This window comes from Cavia porcellus, unplaced genomic scaffold, assembly GCF_034190915.1.
Source record: "Cavia porcellus strain 051 isolate PalLab524CR breed Dunkin Hartley unplaced genomic scaffold, mCavPor4.1 scaffold_24, whole genome shotgun sequence".
NCBI lineage: Eukaryota > Metazoa > Chordata > Mammalia > Rodentia > Caviidae > Cavia > Cavia porcellus.
The window spans coordinates 31,630,076-31,648,813 of record NW_026947507.1 but is presented as its reverse complement, the minus strand read 5'-3'; the positions used below and the strand labels follow the sequence as shown (position 1 = coordinate 31,648,813).

At 37.6% G+C, this 18,738-nt stretch overlaps 1 protein-coding gene across 1 annotated transcript in view; it reads right to left on the bottom strand.

Moving 5' to 3' along the window:
• Naf1 (nuclear assembly factor 1 ribonucleoprotein) overlaps positions 1 to 18,109 on the bottom strand; it is a 43,379-nt gene extending 25,270 nt beyond the window's left edge. The window contains exons 1-3 of the mRNA XM_003479333.5: positions 17,572 to 18,109; positions 14,049 to 14,223; positions 797 to 890 (exon numbers count right to left, since the gene is read on the bottom strand). Coding sequence (XP_003479381.1) covers positions 797 to 890; positions 14,049 to 14,223; positions 17,572 to 17,924 — 622 coding nt within the window. The 5' untranslated portion in view covers positions 17,925 to 18,109. The remainder of the gene's footprint in view (positions 1 to 796; positions 891 to 14,048; positions 14,224 to 17,571) is intronic.
• Positions 18,110 to 18,738: the final 629 nt, after the last annotated feature.

The window sequence follows — 18,738 nt, the reverse complement described above, 5'->3', positions numbered from 1 at the left end:
TAATGTTAAGGTCTCTCATATAACTAATCCTACGAAATCTGAAATAACCAGTTGTCTCCATATTATGTCTATATTAATTAGAACACAAAGCTTTCTAATTTATGTATTTATGAAATAAAATCAAATATGGTAGAGAGAATGGCTCCTCCAACAGGATCTACACTCTCATCTCTGACATGTGAAAATGTTACCTTACATTTTAAAAGGAGACACTGCAGGTGGCTAAGGTTAAAAACTCTGTGATGGAAGAAACATGGAAAATCTTCCAGGGCTGTCAGGAAACACAATGAAGGAAAGGTCGGCGAGAAATGGTAAACTACTGGTTTTACAGATGAAGGAGGCAGCCAGGAGCCAAGAAATGTAGGCAGGGTCTAGACAACAAGAGAAGCAAGGAAATGGATTCTCCCCAAGAACCTCCAATAGGAGCTCAGCCCTGCTGAGGACCTTGATTTTAGCCCACCAAGATCCAAAGACTCACATCAGATTTGTAGTCTACAGACTGATAAGATAATAAATTTGTGCTATTGCAGGTCACTAAATCTGTGGTTATCCGTTGTAACAGCAATACAAAACTAATAAAGAAAATTCTAAAGAGGTCAGTAAAAATAAACTCCTTTATAGAGAAACGGAATGTATTATATGTAAGTAAAAATTAAAGTTTATTCCTTTAAGTTTAATTACTGTAAAATGAAGTGTTATGTATTTAAAAGGTAATTACTAGTCATTGAAGGCCTTGATTTGATTATTAGTGCATGCTAGGACATAACGATTTTTGTTAATGAAATTATTTACATACCTAATTGTTCAATAATACTTGAAACCATCCCGAGAGGTTTTAATTCAATATCTTCAGGCAAAATAATAGTGAGTTCTTCAACAGAAGGTAGTTCCTATAATACAAAAAAGCATTAATCTTCCTCTAGCTTTAATTTTAAAAACGAGAAGCCTTTTCCACTTGATGTACAAAGGCATGTCTGAAGATGTAACACGAAATGCTTAAAATGTCTTTGATAGTACCCTTTTTATTAGCTACAGTCTTCTGTTAGCAATTCTTCCATTAAAATGACTTAATGGATCTAGAACATACAGCCTAAATCCAGTTACACTGAGAACACAGGCCTAAGCACCATTCTAGATATTTTCCAACCACAGTTGACAAGAGACTCTCCTTTCTTTTTAGAGGAAAAATTAAGGAATCCAGAGATATCCCATTTGGAGATAAAGAATTCTACTGGTAACTCCAATTCCTCCACAGGAGAGTTCTTTCTTTGAACTGTACTGTTCATCAGTTAATTAATTTTTGATTAAATAGAGCACACAAGCAGTAATCTTTTCTGTGGCTTTAGCAAGCAGCAGCTTGGCCTCTTCAGGGAAAAGGCAATGGCACCTATCAAACACAGAATTCCCAGAAACAACACAGTACAGAAAAGCTGTGAAGGGGGGACTTGATACCTTTTCTCTCTAGGTTAAAAAAAAATTCTTTACACCTACAGATTTCCCTGTTGTTGACTGAATTATAAACTATAACCTGGTTGCTACATACAAATTAAATATTGAAGCAGAAATGAAGAGAAATCTAAGAATAAACCTGTCCTTAGCCTTTAGACTAAATAACAGCTTTCTGCCCTTGAGCCAATCAAAAGATATCAAAAAAAAAAAAAATTTCCTGAAGCAGGCAAAAAGTCCAAGTGGTACATTACAAGTTAATTTGGGAGGATAACTTCTATTACCAGTTTACGTTTCTTTCTAATACATTCTTATGCAGCTGTAACTGCACATCTAATTTGAAAACATTAAGTGTTCATATTGAATGCTACCCTTCCTATGCTTATCATATCCCGCACATCATTCTATATCAAAACAAGTATCCGCAAAATTTTATTTATCATTGTATTCTGCTGTATAGGAACCCCATGATTTACCACAGCAACCACCTGATATATTTATCAGCCTTTTAAAATTTTTACCATTACGTACAACATATGTAAAGACTGTTTACCGTAACTCCTGGGATAAAGTCTTTAAGTGGGCTTACCATATTAAAAATCTATTTCACACTTGACAAATACTTTTTTCTCCAAATACTATGAATTCAAACTTCCACAAATGATGTATAGGATTGCTTCACACCCTGCCATTACTGAGAAATAAGCATAAAACCCCTGCCAGTCTGACAAGTTTAACACATTGTCTTAACTTAAACTTTCTCATTAAGAAAAACTGTGCATCACTTCACATTTCCTGGCCATTTTTACATATTTGTAAACTGTGTGATGTGTCTTATATCTCCTACTACCCCATCATTTTTTGTTCTTTAGTATTTAAGTTGATTTAATGAAACTTTGCTCTAATCAAATGTATCAATGCTTTACTTGGGCTTTGGAAAATTTCACTGTAATACGTAAATGAGTTGTAAGTTCATTTAAAACATTTTCTACTGTTTTCTTTACTTCTATAGATTCATTTTTAGTTTTTGCATATTTGGTCCATTCATAATTTTATTCTTGTATAAAAATTAGGGAGAGATTAGCTTTATCTTTACCTAAATTAGTTAATAATTCCCACAGGTTATAGACTAATCTGCCAGTCCCCTGACTGTCTTATAAACCCAACTTTAACATACACTAAATTTGCTTACATACTCCTATTTTTGTTTTGTTTTACCAAAATCTCCATTCAGTTTAATTGGTCTGTATCACTGTCAGTATTAAACTAGCTCAACAACTGAGGCTTTCACAACATGTTTCAGGAACATTTGGGAAGAAAAGGGGTTCCGCTACCAAATTCACTGGTATTTTTCTCTTTAGAATTCTTCTTACTATTCTCAATTTTACTATTCTCCTAAAAATAAAAAAAAGTAGACAAAACTTTAGAACCACTATATCACAGTCATTTTGTTAGGATCAATCAAGACCTAGTCTTTGCATAGATCTCACAGAAGTGCTTCAAGGTATCTTACACATTCAGCTGATTTCAAGCTATTTCCCACATTACTTTCTATTATAAATGAATTGTAAGATATTATCTGAACAAGAGAAAACATGCTGAAATTTATCGTGATTTGTATGCTCCGTATATAATCATATTTTCAAATAATAAATCATCCTTTTCAGCAGTAATACATATTTTTCACTTTTGAAATAATATTGGCTGGTATTTTCAGAATTTCATGTATCAACTGTGATGATAGTAGGCATCATGTTTGATTCTATCAGAAATGTTTCAAATGTTAAAGATAATAATGTATTTTAATTGGAATTTTTTTAAAAAGGGTTACAAAGTATAAATCTATTCCTACATGGTTTTTAAGATCAGGAATAACTAGAGAACTCTATTAAATGCTTTTTCATCATTCTGAGATTATGAGGTAAATTTCTGCGGGTTGAGCAAGCACAGTTTACAGGGTGCGATGCAGTCCTGATGTTCTGCTCTATGGAGGACCTGCACAATGGAAAAAAAATAAGGCATATGCACCCAAAATATGTGCAGTAAGACATGGATTCACTTTTAATGTCAGAAAGTGTTTGTCAGGCTACCTTAATTCCTGTTGCTACCTGGTTTTTGATCTAAATATGGGAAAAATGAAAAGTTTTGGCCACAAATGAAGAAACAAATTTAGAGAAAAACAGACACTGCTATGTGTGATCACCATTATACAGTAACTCCAATTCTCATTCACTAGTCCTAGCCTACATCATATGAACCTACAGCTGCAAAAGATCAGTGAAGGTATTAAGTTGCCACCTGATAGCAAAAAACCTAGCTATAAAAGTTAGGGACATAGGGTCAGGGGTTCAGCTCAGCAGTGTAAGCATGCCTGTCTTGCATGTGCAAGATCATGAGTTCAATCTCCGGTACAAAAAAAAAAAAAAAAAAAAAAAAAAATTAGGGACATAAAATCCCAATTCAAAACATTCTGCAGAACACACAGATATATAATGGACAAAAAAACTGCATTCAAAACAAGCAAGAGCTAAGTAGTTGAAATCAGCCTTGTACAATTCCTAAAGCCTGTTAAGAGACTTACTTCTGTAAGTTCAGTTAGGTTGAGAAGTACGTATTTATTTTAAAAATAGCAGGTAACTGGGGAACGAATCAAAGGGATAGAGAGCATTTATTTCTTTGAGTACACGAGGACAGGACGACAAAGAGGGGAAAGATCCCAAACTCTACTGATAAGAATTCATGCAAGAAATGTGCTTTCCATGAAGCAAAACTTTAAAGGTTCATTAGCTGAAAGACAAAGAGCTGAAAAACAAGCTCCTCGCATCACCTTGTCAGAGGAAGCAGTAAGATCTCACCTGATATCTAGATGTCAAATGTTGCCATCTTTTCCCTAATTGCTAAATCTGAAGTGTCCCGCAACTATCAAGCCTATTAAATCCTTCACCAAATTATCATCTTCAAAAAACATTGTTGGATAGTATTTTATTTCCTTGTTTACTGTCCATCTCCCAAAATGGACAGACAATAAATCAGGTAATAAGTGGAACCTGGCCATTGATGCTCATGGCTACAGCACTCAGAAAGGTGGCAAGCATCAAACTGGTGCTCACTATGAATTTATGAAATGAATGAACCCACCTTATACAAGAGCTAACCAAAAATTTCAGAGTCAAAGTCTTTTAGAAAAAGAAGAAATCAGAAAATGAAAATACAATTCAACACAGAATAGTCAAGGAATGAGAAAGACCCAAATCCAAGCTTCCCAAAAATAGAATTAAAAAGGTAGTCTTCAAAGAAAAAAAGTCCTTAGACTGATGCACAGATAGCCCTGGTTTACAGTAGCAAGCACTATTACAATGATTATATTAACTCCTGGCTCGCTGATAGCACGGCAGCCCCTTGTAAAATATTAAGTAAATCTTGGTTGCATAATCTGCTTTACAGGAAAAAAAAAAATCACTTCAGTTTTTTTTGAGTCTGAAGAGATGACTCTGAGAAGACAGTCTCCTCTCAAAGTCTCTAGATTGCCCCAGTTTGGTCTTGAACTTGCAGTCCTCCTACCTCAGCTTCCCAGAGTGCTGGATTACAGGTGTGTGACATCATGGCTTCCATCACTTTGTGCACATGTGACAAAGGAGAGAAACACACAGATACCAATAAAGATTAAAAAAAAAAAAAAAAAAAAAAAAAAAAGATAGCCAGAACACACACTGAAGGACATCATTGTTTTGACACTATACACGGGATTTAAAAATCAAAAATAAATGGCATACCAGGAAATCAAGAAATTTAAAAGTAGAAAAATGATGAAGACTGAAAAAGAAACCTCTTCATCATGTATAACAAGCAAAACTCATGTGTACTGTAAACTGGAGACAAGCCTACTTAATGACGGTTAGGAAGACTAAGCTATGAGCCTGGATTACCCTCTTACCACTGTGAAAGGAAGGATGAGCAATGGGAAGAGAGCTTTCATGTCAGAGACCTCACATGAGGCACTACATTTCCTTACGTAAGTTTAAGCTTAATTAATGGAAATGAAATAAAATTTTTAAAGTCTCCTATATTTGTCATATTAAAAGTGCTCTATTCCTTGAGTATTAAAGACAACATGGATATAAAACATCTCATTACTGCTCCATGCGGTGGCCCAGAAAGATCGATGGGGCGACCCTAATACTGTCACACATCGAAAGAGCCCTTGTTAGAAAACATAAGCCCACCCCCTATCTGCTGTGCATGTATGACCTTAGGACACTGCAACTGCACGCACCATATCACCACGGCTTTCTTTCCTTCTTGCTTTTTTTTTTTAAGATACTGGGATTAAACCCAGAGCCTTCACACTGAGCTACATTCATAGGCCCTTTTATTTTATTTCATTAAGTCACTAAATTTGTCTAAGCTGGGCTTTAACTTGGAATTATCTTCCCCTGGCCTTCCAGAGTGCTGGTATTATTGCTGTGCCACCACACTCAGCACACTATGTGATCTTCATGACTGTGCAAACACTTCACTTGGGATGAAGACTGGTGAGGAATTTATATTTTAATTTATTTCTCAAAAGCAAATGCAAGTAAACACTTGTTTTGGATATACATTATCTATGACTATAGATACGGATATGTACTATCATGCAAAAGAAATTAATATTACAAAACATTTGCTGATTTAAAAATCACAATAAAAGTTAAGATTTTTAGGGCATATTTATCCAGCATTTCTATATGTAATTACAAGGAGTAGTGAAGAATTGATATTATTAGCCCCTCACAAAAGGCTGCACAGAAATCTAAATTGCCACACATAGCATTTAGCAAGTGAGCTACTAAAACTAAACATACTAAAAATTCACTTATTTCCTACACACTTCATAGTACAAAAGCACTTTTTAAAAGAGGCAATATAGTCTTAAGAAAGTACAATATAAAAAAACTTACATTAGCTGATATATGACAAAAGTTGCTACAGTATTATTATTTACAAAGTAATTAGAAAGATCACATGATCAATGTCCTAGGCCGGTTGCTACTAAAAAGACACTCACATGGATTATTCTGAATCTGTTCCTCCTCATGTATCAAATCCAGTCATTCTTTACCAAATTATCATGCTGCTTTTCCTACTCTGAAGCATTACTAACATTTTATTTACTTCTTTACTGTCTTTTCCTACCTAGACAATAAATCCAACAATAGCTAGAACCTACCGACTTCCATGTCCCAAGGCAAGTCATTTTCTTTCTGGTATAGGCCTTTTTTTTTTTTTTTTTTTTTTTAAATCTCTAAGCAATGAGGAACCTGAGCAAAAGTTCTGAATAGAACAAAACAATTGCGATGATTCTGTAAAAAGATAACTAAGGCAATAAAAAATGCAGGATTCTAACCACAATTCTGAAATACCCATGAAAGAATCACTGCCCTTGTTGTAAGAATATTATTACATTTGACTCTCATGTATGACCTACAAGGATGTACAGTTAACGAAACTATTGAAATGACAAGCACACCTTAAAAATCTTATTAAAAATTAAATTTTAGACACAGTCAAAAAAGGAGTACATAAATGGAAGCGCAAAAATGGAAGGAGCTATTCAAAGGGCCCTCCAAGAAGATGGCATTTGTTCTTTACAATGGCCGTGACTTGTCTCCTTTGAGGGTTTATTATTGGGGAGAGAGGTTAGTAATCTGATGCCTTTCTAAAGTAAAATTATTTTAAAACTCTTGATTCAGATTTTCACTCACAAAAACTGAGTACAGACAGGAGAGGGTTGTAAGAGAAGTAGTTAGACACTTCAAATAAAAATTAATCCTTTCCTTTTAGAACCAGGTTGGGGAGAACTGAGAAAAGCAGGGGACATAGGATGAAACTATCTGACCACTTTCCTCTATTAGTCAGAAACAGACAACATGCACATAGCAGCCGATTACCTGATGCTATTAGGTGAGCCTTCACTTTCAGATATGGTTGGAAAGTAGGATCCAATCCCTGGAGTACTGATAGCCAAGATTGGAATTTTTTTTCCTACGGCTGGTAAAACATATTGAAAAAAATGAATTAGGTCTATACACTCCATCACCTATGACCAAGCTTCTTTTCCAAGGAAAAAGCTGACTTTCCATGAAATTCAGCTATTCTTTAGGTCACCAAAAAGCATCAACTTAATTACCCTGTTGTATAAGAAGCTAAACTTAGAGCAGTCCATTAAACACTGTCACCTAAAATATTACAGTGAACAATTCCTTAAAATTCCTTTATATTTTTAATGAATGTTTTCAACCCCCTTTTCTCTCAAACTGTCACAAAAACAAAGTTCATAAAAATATCCTCAAAAATTAACTCAAATATAAAACTGAAATAAAATTATAATCTCAACAGAAAAAGAAACTTTCAGTAATCAACTGAACTCAAAGAACACCTTTTATATTTACTGAAGAATCTAGGTATCACTAAGACACTGATTTCAAACATCATTAAGTAAGAGAAAAACGCTGCTAAATAACTGTTAAATGCTATAGATTACTAGCCAAAATTTTTCTGAAATGTAAGGTGAAGAAAGGGTTCAGTAACTGACAATGTTAGCTATAGAGATTATAAATGATAAAGAAATAAACATTGCCTGTGCTCTAACTATGTAGTCAACCTCAAGAATAACTCTCATGTGACAGACTTGACCCTTTCCTGGAAATTTTCACCTGCTTTTTACTTGTCACATTTCTATCCACAGCTCACCCATCTTTCAATCTCAGTTCAAGTCCTGATGCTTTCAGTATTGCTGAAAAAAGTACGGCATTTAACACCACATACGGTACTTCAAACATTTCTTTTGTCTTCCCAAAACTCTTGCCAAGTCGGGAGACACCATAAGCTGAAAGGGCCAGGCCATCCCGGTAATATTACCTAAAGGGTATAGGGTACAGAGAAAACTAGTGGGACCTGCAGAAATTGCCTTCCTGCCTATATGCTAAGTCATGTGTACCTTGCAGTGCTGGTCACACACAGAGCAAAGCAAGCTAATGATGTTACTGTGTATCCAAACCTAATCTATAACCCCTACACCCACCTCCTCAGTAAAAGCTGTGGAACAGAGCTTGCTGTGGTAAGGGTAAATGTTACCGCCGATCACCTCTGGACATTTCAAAGATTGTACTTCTAGCGATTTTCTGTACTGCTGATAACCACCAGTCTGCCCACCAGTGCACACTTCCGGAGGCTTGCTGTCAAGTCTGCCACCATTAGAAGCCATCCTTCTTGCTAGGGAGCTACAGTTAAACTCTCACCTGTCCCATTAGTAGCTTAATGAACCTAATCTCACATACGCCCTCTCCAGATAGTCCCTTTAGCCTCTTGGGAATGTCCCCTGCCCTTGCACAGCTGCACCGTGGATGAACCGCTGCAGTGCAAGCCTATGAATTCACATGTGCAGCACCATCCTTCTAATATTCTGCCATGACTTCTTGAGTGTGATTTTTCTTTCTGTGTAAGTGTGGCTATGCTCGCACTTCCAACTACATTCCTCACATTTGTCTCTGTCTTCTATACTTACTAAAATCTATTGGCCAATGGTGGAGTCTAAAATAGCCATACTTTTCTGTGTAATAATCACATGTACACAGAAGACATATACGGCTGCTCTAACAAAGAAATAGTACCTATTTAAAGTTTAAAGAATCATTCATGCGTCATATAAGCTTTATGGAAATAATTTTTAACACTAAAATATAAAATTTTAGCTTTTTTTTTTTTTTTTTTTTTTTTTTTTTTGGTGGAACTAGGGATCAAACTTGCGCTTGCCAGGAGGCGCCACTGAGCTAAATCTCCAGCCCCAAAATTTTAGCTTTTAAAAGATGTAAGTATTAAAGACCGCTAACAATGAAACAACTATCATCTTTGCAAGCATATTAAGTTGCTGCTTAGCTATGGGGCATTTTAAGAATGTTAATAACTGCTACTACTAGTCTAGGATAGCATTTAGTAATTACAAACCTATCTAGACTCACCAACAAAGAGGCCTCACTTAGGACAAAACATAAACACATTATGGGGTGAAAGCAACACATTCAGTCAGTAGTAGTAGAGACCAAAGTACAACACAATTTGATAGGTGCTAGACATTACATACCTATGAAATGTGTCACTGCAATTTCTAATCTCTTGACATAGCCCAGATATTTCTACAGTCATGCTAATGATGTCTTAAGATGTGTGTCTGCACTGCCGGTGTAAGAAAGAAAATACAGTACATACAAACTAAACAGTTTACTTCTTTTAAACATAGCACAAGCAGTCCCCAAACTGTAAGTGAAATTTCTTATGAACTGCTAATCAGCACCAAAGGTTTTCTCAGTAATGTTACATTATATACATAAACATACATTATTAGCCCTTTGAAATATTATCCATTTTTTATTCCTAGTAAGTACTGAGGTCATAATTTAAAATTAAGTAAAATTAAATATTTTAGAAAAGACAACAATAGACGGTGATTTATAAAACTCATTTCTGGTTAAGAATTCAGAATATCACAATACCAAATGTTTCTATGATTCTAAGTTTTCAATTACATTTGATATATTTATACAAAGAGATCATGGCATAGAATGCTGATGAAATTTTTCAAAAAGAGCCTAACTTTCCAATTCACTGAAACACTGAAACAAATCCTCTATCGTTTAATGGAGATCTAAATCTGTAATATGCATGTTGCTTTATAGGTACTATTTAAATTACACATAAACCTAAAACTTCAGCTTTAAAGAAGGGTTTACATCTAAATGAAAATTCCTCTTGCTTAAATTTATCATGTTACATAACCATAACATTACAAGGAAGGCCACTTAAAGCTCTTTTCTCTAATGCCTCTGACAGCTCACTAATCCCACTTGTTTTTCTTTTCCCCTCACCACCTCCTCCTCCTCATTTTGTTAGATCAAGTTATAACCAAATCTTGGGATAAAAAGATTTGGTTATAAGCCTACATTAAACTAAAACCTGCACAGTTAACACAGGTTGAGTACTGCTTTTCCAAAATGCTTGGTATCAGAAGTGTTTCAGAATTTTTGCACACAAATAATGTTTGATATACCTGAGATATCTTGGTGATAGATCCCAAGTCTAAATATGACATCTGTTTCAGATAACACAGCCTAAAGGTAAGTTCACATAATATAGTTAATAACTATTGCACAAAGTTTCTTAGCATAGAATTTATCATTTGTGGTATTGCGTCACTGCTCCAAAAGTTTTAGATTCTCAACCTAAGGGATGCTCAACCTGTAGTTGGATGACTAGATCTAACTTTCAAACAATGGAAAAGATTTAAAGTAGACCCAGAGAGGCAATATTGATGTCCGATAAACAGGCAGCACAGAGAAAGAGCACCCCTTGTGAGCCAAGACACACAACTTCTACTGTCTAAGAGTCTAAGTGATGCATCGGGAGTCCTGAAGGAAACAGCACACACCACCTCAGCTAGAGCAAGTGGTAAAGAATGGAACATCTGCTAGGAGTAGAGATATTTCCCAGGAAAAATGAGCTGCCATTTTTCTAAAAAGTCACATTTAAATAAAAAGACTTCCTGAAAGAAAGAAAAAAAAAAAAAAAACCTCATATATATATATATATATATATATATATATATATATATAAAATGGCTAATTTACAGGAAAAGTGAGAGTAAAATACGTCATATTTTGAGCCAAGGTCAGAGAAAATTGGCATTTAAAGAACACTCTGCGGGTACGCAGGAGTCAGTTAGTAAAGAAAGAACCAAAGACATTAACTGAGCTATGACAACATGTCAGAGGCATAGAAAGACACAGCAAGGCTAGTCTAATCCCCACCTTGGTTCCCACTGCTTTCTAGTCCAATTGCGTTTACAGCAAGTCTTTCCTTCTTCTGAGGTGATCTGAATCTCTCCTGTCCACAACCATGAGTCGAATTAAGCTGATCACTAGAATCACTTTCCAGTATCTCCCTCTATATAAGGTATACTCTGATTACTTGGCATCTTCTAAAATGAATAAACATAAGCCTCTTTTTCCTGTGACAGTGTGTCCAGGTTTATATGAAGCTGTTAACACAATCAGTCCCCACCCTTCTCAAAATACACATTCACACCTTCTTTCTGTCAGCTGGTTCTCCGGTAAATCCACCCTATCACACTAGCCCATGTGCTCTTTCAAGCTTGCACTTTCTTACACACACTTTCACACTCCCACAATCACCCACGCGAACAGGACGGATGTCTACAGAACCCATGCACAAGTATCTTTATTACTTTCTTGTTACCAAGACACAATACCCAACATTCACATCTTAAAGGTGGAAAGGTTTATTTTGGCTCACAGTTTTAAGAGGTTTCAGGGCACTGTACAAGGCATGGTGGCAGGAAGCAGAAACCACGGGACAGGGAGGCAGACAGACCCTTCCAGGTCATACTCAGTGATCCACCTCCTCTAGCTAGGGTCCACCTCACATAGCACACTTAGCTATAAACTCATTACAGGACTAATCCACTGATAAGTACCATACCCCCATGATCTAATCATCTCTCCAAAGCCCCACCCATGGCTGTAATCAGGTTTGGGGGAACATCTAGACACAAACAACAATGGTAAGCAATGTAAGTATTTCCTCCACTGGCTTCAATGGTTTCTTCGACACTGCACTAGGTCCCAGGCAAGCCATCAAGTCTTCCTCTTGGCTTCCATATAATAGTATTAGAGGTCAAACTGCCAGTGCTAGAGCAACACAGAAAGGAAGCACACAGTCCTAAAGACAAAGTACTTGCAGTCAGTCACATCACCCTTAGTACTCAGGACCAAGCCATTCTCTTTACTGAGTTTCCCAACTCAAATTATGAAGGAGTCGTAATATATTCTTTTGGAAACCTAAGCCAGAAATTTAGGGTAGACTAAGGGTTATGGCTTGTATCTAGATGTTCCTCCAAAGCCTCCTGTAGTCTTAGGTGGGGCTTTTCTGAGATGGCTCGATCTAGAGCTTGTGCTGCTAAGATCAAGAACACGATACTGGGATTGATTCACAGTTCAATGCTAAGGTAAGGATGTCAGGGGTACCTAACCTCAGGGTAAGATACATGAGACAAACAAAGCTGTGATCTTCTCTTTGCCACTGATTGCTTGCTTACTTTGCTACTTTCTGCCTGTCTTGGACTGTTTTACTCTGTGATGCCCCTGTGCCATGCCAATTATAGACTGAAAATATGGGTACACTACCTCAGAAAAAACTCTAAATAAATATGGAAGATTTTGCATATTTCAAGGGACACCTAATATAAAAATTCCAGACTTTGTGACATAAAACAGTATACATTTTTAAAAATATTGTGCTTTTCTCTCTCTTTTTTCCTAAGTGTTCCAAAATCCTCCTCCTTTAACCTTCTGCATGATGGGATTATTTGTGATCTTTTACCCCTCTTACGTTTTTATACCCTAAAAGTGAACTTTTGAAAGACTATAAAGATTCAGGTAAATGAAATCAAAACGTCTTCCAATACTTTCAGAAAACAGTTACAAATCAGAAGCTTTTGCATTTAAAGACAATTAAGAGATACCAACATGTATGGCATGAACACACGAACCAATGCACATAAATACAAGTTTTCAACACATAAAGCATATATGAGACAGGAAATTTCTTATTATGAGTAGACAAAGAGAGAAATAATTGACAGAATCCCAAAACATTCATGAAAAAAAGGCACCCAATTGCTACTAGGCTTTCAATTTTTTTCTCCAAATCTTGCAGCTTTCTAAAATTTTCCTATTGGTTTAAGTGTTACATAATAATTATGACTAGTTATCACTGATATTCTAAAAAGTATTAGTAATAATTGAAGGAGGTATGAGACAGTTTAGCCTATATTCTGAAATTCTGCAAAGACTTTCTCCTTGGGCCACAGCTTTCAGCCAGATCATCAGTCTCTACCTAGCACTTTACAGTTTAAGTGGAAATGACATCTTGTAAGAGTTAATTCAGTCATCTAAACCTATCAAATGCCAACACATGCCACTGCACAATAAACACATCTTCCCAACTATAATTTAAAAACCTCTAAAATTTCAAGTGAATAGAAATTCTAAATGTTTAATCCATTGAATTTCATCTTCTACCTCTGTAAAAGCAATCAATTAGAAAGATTTCAGTTGCTACTGAGGAAACTTTGCAGACTTGTGGACAAAGATACAAAGACAAAAGACCACAAATCTACGTATGAAGTATCTTTCCTCTCTCCTTTCTTGTTGCAGTGCTGGAGACTGAACTGAGGAGCTTTGCACAGTCTACACAAATACTTTACTACTGACACTGAAACTCAGCCTGGGAATATTTTACAAGGGAAATAAAAATCAGAACACATCCAAGCGAAGTTGATGTCCCACTAAGAACAAGAATCCAATGCCAGGGTTAGAAGTAACCTCAGAAATCATTCAAGTCACTGTTTTCTTTTTAATATAAGAAAATCAAGTCATGACAAAAGCATGCTCAATAAACCAAGAATAAACTTCAAATCTGATGTAAACCAAATATAATTAATACCAGTACAACACTGCATGCATAATAAATGTAATGTAAGTACTTACATTAAGAAGTAACTCATCTTTTGTTTTAAGAGGAAAATTCTTGTTTTCCTTCTCAATTTGTAAATCATCTTCTCCATCTGATAGCACAGCAGGCAGTGAAACACAAGAGGAAGATGAGGAGGAGGAAGAAGATGATGAAGAAGAGGAGGAGCTTGAACTATCTGAATCTGTTTCACTGTAGGGAAGAAAATAGTGAAAACTTGGTTAAATATTACACTGGTATTATTATCATTCAATTAGGACCTATGTACTTTACCTTGTTTACTGTTGCTGGTCTGATTAAAAAGGAAGCATTTCAAAGATCACTGTAACATTGGGTAAGCAATCTTCTGTTCACCAATAACATTCAAAATTCTTACATTTACTGCATAGTCTACCATGTCTAATAAGCAAGTAACAATGACTGAGGAAAACCCTAGATGACACTTAATTGTCAACAGTTTTTTCCCTGTTTTCAGGCAATTTGGAAATGCCTGCATGACCAATTACATGTCTCTCTCTCTCTTTCTCTCTCTCTCTCTCTCTCTCTCTCTCTCTCTCTCTCTCTCTCGGGCCTTGACTTTCCACAGAAATTGTAATGTGCTCCTCCACTTCAGCCCATTTAATGGTTTCTTTTTGGCTTGTTTTTGGCAGTACTGTGGATGGTATCCAGGGTCTTATGCTTGTTAGACAAGTGCTCTGCCACTAAGCTACATCCTCAGTCCTTCTTAAAAAACAAAGAGCCAAAGTTGCCCCAGCTGCTTTTAAAGTTGTAACCCTCCTACTGCAGCCCCTGTAGCTGGAATAAAAGGCATGAGCCCCCACATCTGCTATGTGCTATATTTATGTGTACTACCCATACTGATTTTCTCTCTATTCTTTATATGGATAACCTTTTCCACTCCAATGCACTGTCATCATCCATGTGCAGATTAATTCCTCATTACTCCAACCTTGACACAGCTAATCTCCACCCCTAATCTTTGGCTGCATAACTAATCTGCATGAGTGACAAACACCAACCTCACACTTCCAGCAAGCTAAAGACAAAACAGAAAAAAGGTTCATTCTCCTCACTGAACTGCTTCAATCCTCCTTGAACTTCTATTTTATTTCACAACTTAGTTCTCAATCCATTCACTGGAGAACTCTGGAATAACATTAAGACAACTGCATACACAGGTCAATAACAAATCTTTTCTTCAAATTGGTAATCAGTACCATTCTTTGTCTCCTTTCCACTGCTATTTCAGGCTTTCACTAGTTGTCTGCTTTGAATAACAAATAACTGTATTGCCAATACTATAAATAGTTTTTCCCCAGGGTAATCACTCCATCATCCCACTGCTGTTTTGTTAACCTTCTCATGGCCTTCCATCCTAATCAATTTATGCTCCTGCTTTGAAAGAACAGAGTATGCCTGGATATTTAAGAGGGAATTATTAATTTCATATATGCCATAGTTAGTAGTACTAAGAGAATGTCTGCAAGAATGCATGCTGGAGTATTTAAAGATAAGGCACCATAATGTCTGTAAATGACTAAAATAATTCAGTATGAATAGTTTAAAACATTAAAAACTATTAAATCAAGATTGCAGTTGTATCATTTGTACTATTCTTTCCACTATAAGCATACAGGAAAGCTTAATTTTTAAATTTTTTTCTGTAATATACATCTTAGAGCACTTGCTGTCAGGTTCCTGGTAACCTCCACAAATTAATTTACCACTTCTCACACAGGCTCTGCTTAACGCACAAGCTCGTATTGTTATAGGCAGCTGAGCTAGTTAGAAATACAGGCAGTCAGACAGGGCTAGGCCCTCCAAGAAGCTGGCACAGACCACCAGATGTCTGGTGACCTTGGAGGAGACACACACCTTTGGCTGTGGGCCAATCTCAGGATAGAAGACAAAACAAATGCAAACACACCCTTAAATATAATCCTTAGGGATTAAATCTGGATCACCTTGAGAAGCCAAGAGCCACCATCCCAACCCCCATAGGAAGTCACTGACCCATAAGAATGCTCCCTTGTTACCTCACTGGCTTCCCCATTTGTCCTTGATTTGATCAATTTTACCTGAACAATTAAACTTATTGGTTGACCATAGTCTGTGCCACCTCATGCCCATCTGCCTTGCTGGTTCCCAGACCCACCTCATCCCATAATTTTACTCCATAAAAATCCAAAGAAAATATGGAGTCTTTGGCAACCCACTCCAGACCCCTTCTGTCTCTCACACACAGACGCTTTCTTTCCCTCAATAAACATTTCTGCTCTTAACCTCCGTTGTTCCTAAAGTTCATTCTTCGATTTTAGAGAACACAAACTCGTTCTGGACATATAGGTCAGGAGTTTCATTCCCCTATACCAATATGACTTCCCAGTTCCTCTTGTGTTTTCACTACCACATGCCACTGTCTGAGCTATCTTCTTTGCTCAGAAAAATTCTGTCCTTTATATGCTCAAAACAAACAGCACTTTCTCTAAAACGGATCCTTTCTCTTTCTTCCATAGCACTCTTTTCAAACTACTACTACAGTCTGATTATCATACCGTAATTTCTTGAAAACCATGTTGAATTACCAAGAATCTAAAACTAGAGACCCTGTACATGCATCAAAACATTGCCTAGCTAAAATAGGCTAAAAGTTGCACACATCGCTCTTGACTTTCTTAAATACTTGGCATCTTCTCCTATCATTCAGAGTCCTAACACTAAATTGTTCTAATATCACACCACATCCCAATCTCTGCCTGCAAAACTTTTTTGTCTGAGGATCACCTACCACTTACTTCACTTTCCCAGTAACACGAACACAGAAATCCAACAAGATGTTTTTAGAACTGCCAAGAAATCAACCCTTGTTCATAATTTGCTTACTTACTCTGCCCAGTCTACTCAGTCTCCTCCTGTACTCATCCTTTATCCTTCTCTATTCCCACTTCTGGTTGTTGGTTTCCCTCAAAAGGCCTTAGCCCTATCTACTGTGTGTCTATGTTACTCACCTAGTCGGTAACTCTCCCTACCAACACACTTGAGAATTCTTAGACAATGTTTAGAGTTGTTTCATAACATACTATGTACTGGAGTATTATCCCACAAGAATGCAAGGCCAGGGAGAGTTATAAAAAATAATCCCTTTCGCGATCCTTTATTTAGTCCCAAAAAACCAAGAAAGTATGCTAGATTTGACGGGCAAAAAGTAATTCCGACGACATAGAACATTTAAAGTTATAACCACAGAGATATGCCAAACACTACTCACAGAAATGAACTCGTAGCTTTAGTCTTTCTGTATTTTAACCAAAAACTACATTAACCTTCTAGGCTAGCAAACTTAGGAAAGCAGTGAGATTCCCAAAAGCAGTGAGAGTCCCAAATTCACATTCACAACGTACTTCCCAGTGAAAGGCGGTGAGGACTGGAGTTTCTGAGCAACGCGTCCACACGTGCGCCAGAGATCAGCGGTCTCCCCGCCCTCCAGGACCCACACCCGCAACCCTCTGGGCTCCTATCCAGGGCCCGAAAACACACGACCTGTCAGAGTCGGAGTCGGAATCCGAGTCGGAGTCTGAGGTCTCCAGGCAGCGCGGGGTCTGCGCCGGCGGCGCCGCATCTGGGCCTGTGACGCTGTCACCTTGGGGCGCTGCTTCTGGCTGAGGCGTGGAGCTTCCATTAGCCTCGGCGCTCAGGGCGGGCTGCAGCAGCTGATCCCCGGCAGGCTGAGCCTCCACGGCCAGCTCATTCTCTGGGCATCCGTCACTCGACCGCGACCCTGGCGCACGTGCCGAGTCCGGAGACGCTACCGTCGGACATTCACCAACCGCAAGGCCGATGCCACTGAATTTCAGGGTTTCCAGTTGAGCAGCGGCGGCCTCCACCACCTCCATCGCGCCGCGCCGGAGTCCGAAACCGCCTCACGTTTCTCGGCCTACAGATAAGCTCACTACTCTTGCCACAGAAGATCAAAACGCTTCTGCAACGTGCCCTACAGTTTCGGAGCCAAACCTCCCGCGTTCACAGGTAACTACACGCGGAGGTCTTGAGACACACCCCCGGCGCTGCTGAGCGGCACTTCCGGGAAAGCGTGTGACGCAACGCGGCGCGACGGCGCGACGGCGCTCGCCTCGGGAAGCGGGCTGCGGGAGGCCCTAAGTCCGTCGTCTTCTCTGCAGCCTTTACAAGCTTGCATCGCGAAGCCTGAAAGTAGGACTCATCCATGGATGAGTATGAGCAAGTTCTACTGGACGCACCCGTATTCGGGATTAGAGGATGGGGGAGGTATCTGAAGCGTTCCAGGTTCTATATATCAGAATCATGAGTCAAAAAATCTTCAAAAAATTACTTCTAGTACTCTACATGAAGTTAAGTGAAATATAGTTGATGGAACTATGGTCGGAACGTGTATTTAAGAATCATCTAAAACAAAAAAAGTGAGAAACCAACAACTGTTCAGTTTGCCTTCTCTGAAGCACCGTGAAGGAGAGTAATGGTGGTGTTGCTTGTTGGTAGTGTGGTTGACACTGCTTCATAGAAATAATGGAGTAACATTAAAATGTATTAGCTTAATCTGCGAAACAATCTAGATTGTAAAGAAGGCAAGCAAAAAGTTCTGAGGAAGAGGAAGGCTTCAAAATTTTCTGATTTCTTATTAGACCTACAGTTTGATGAATTGGTCCCTCTTAATAAGTTAAAACTCATTGG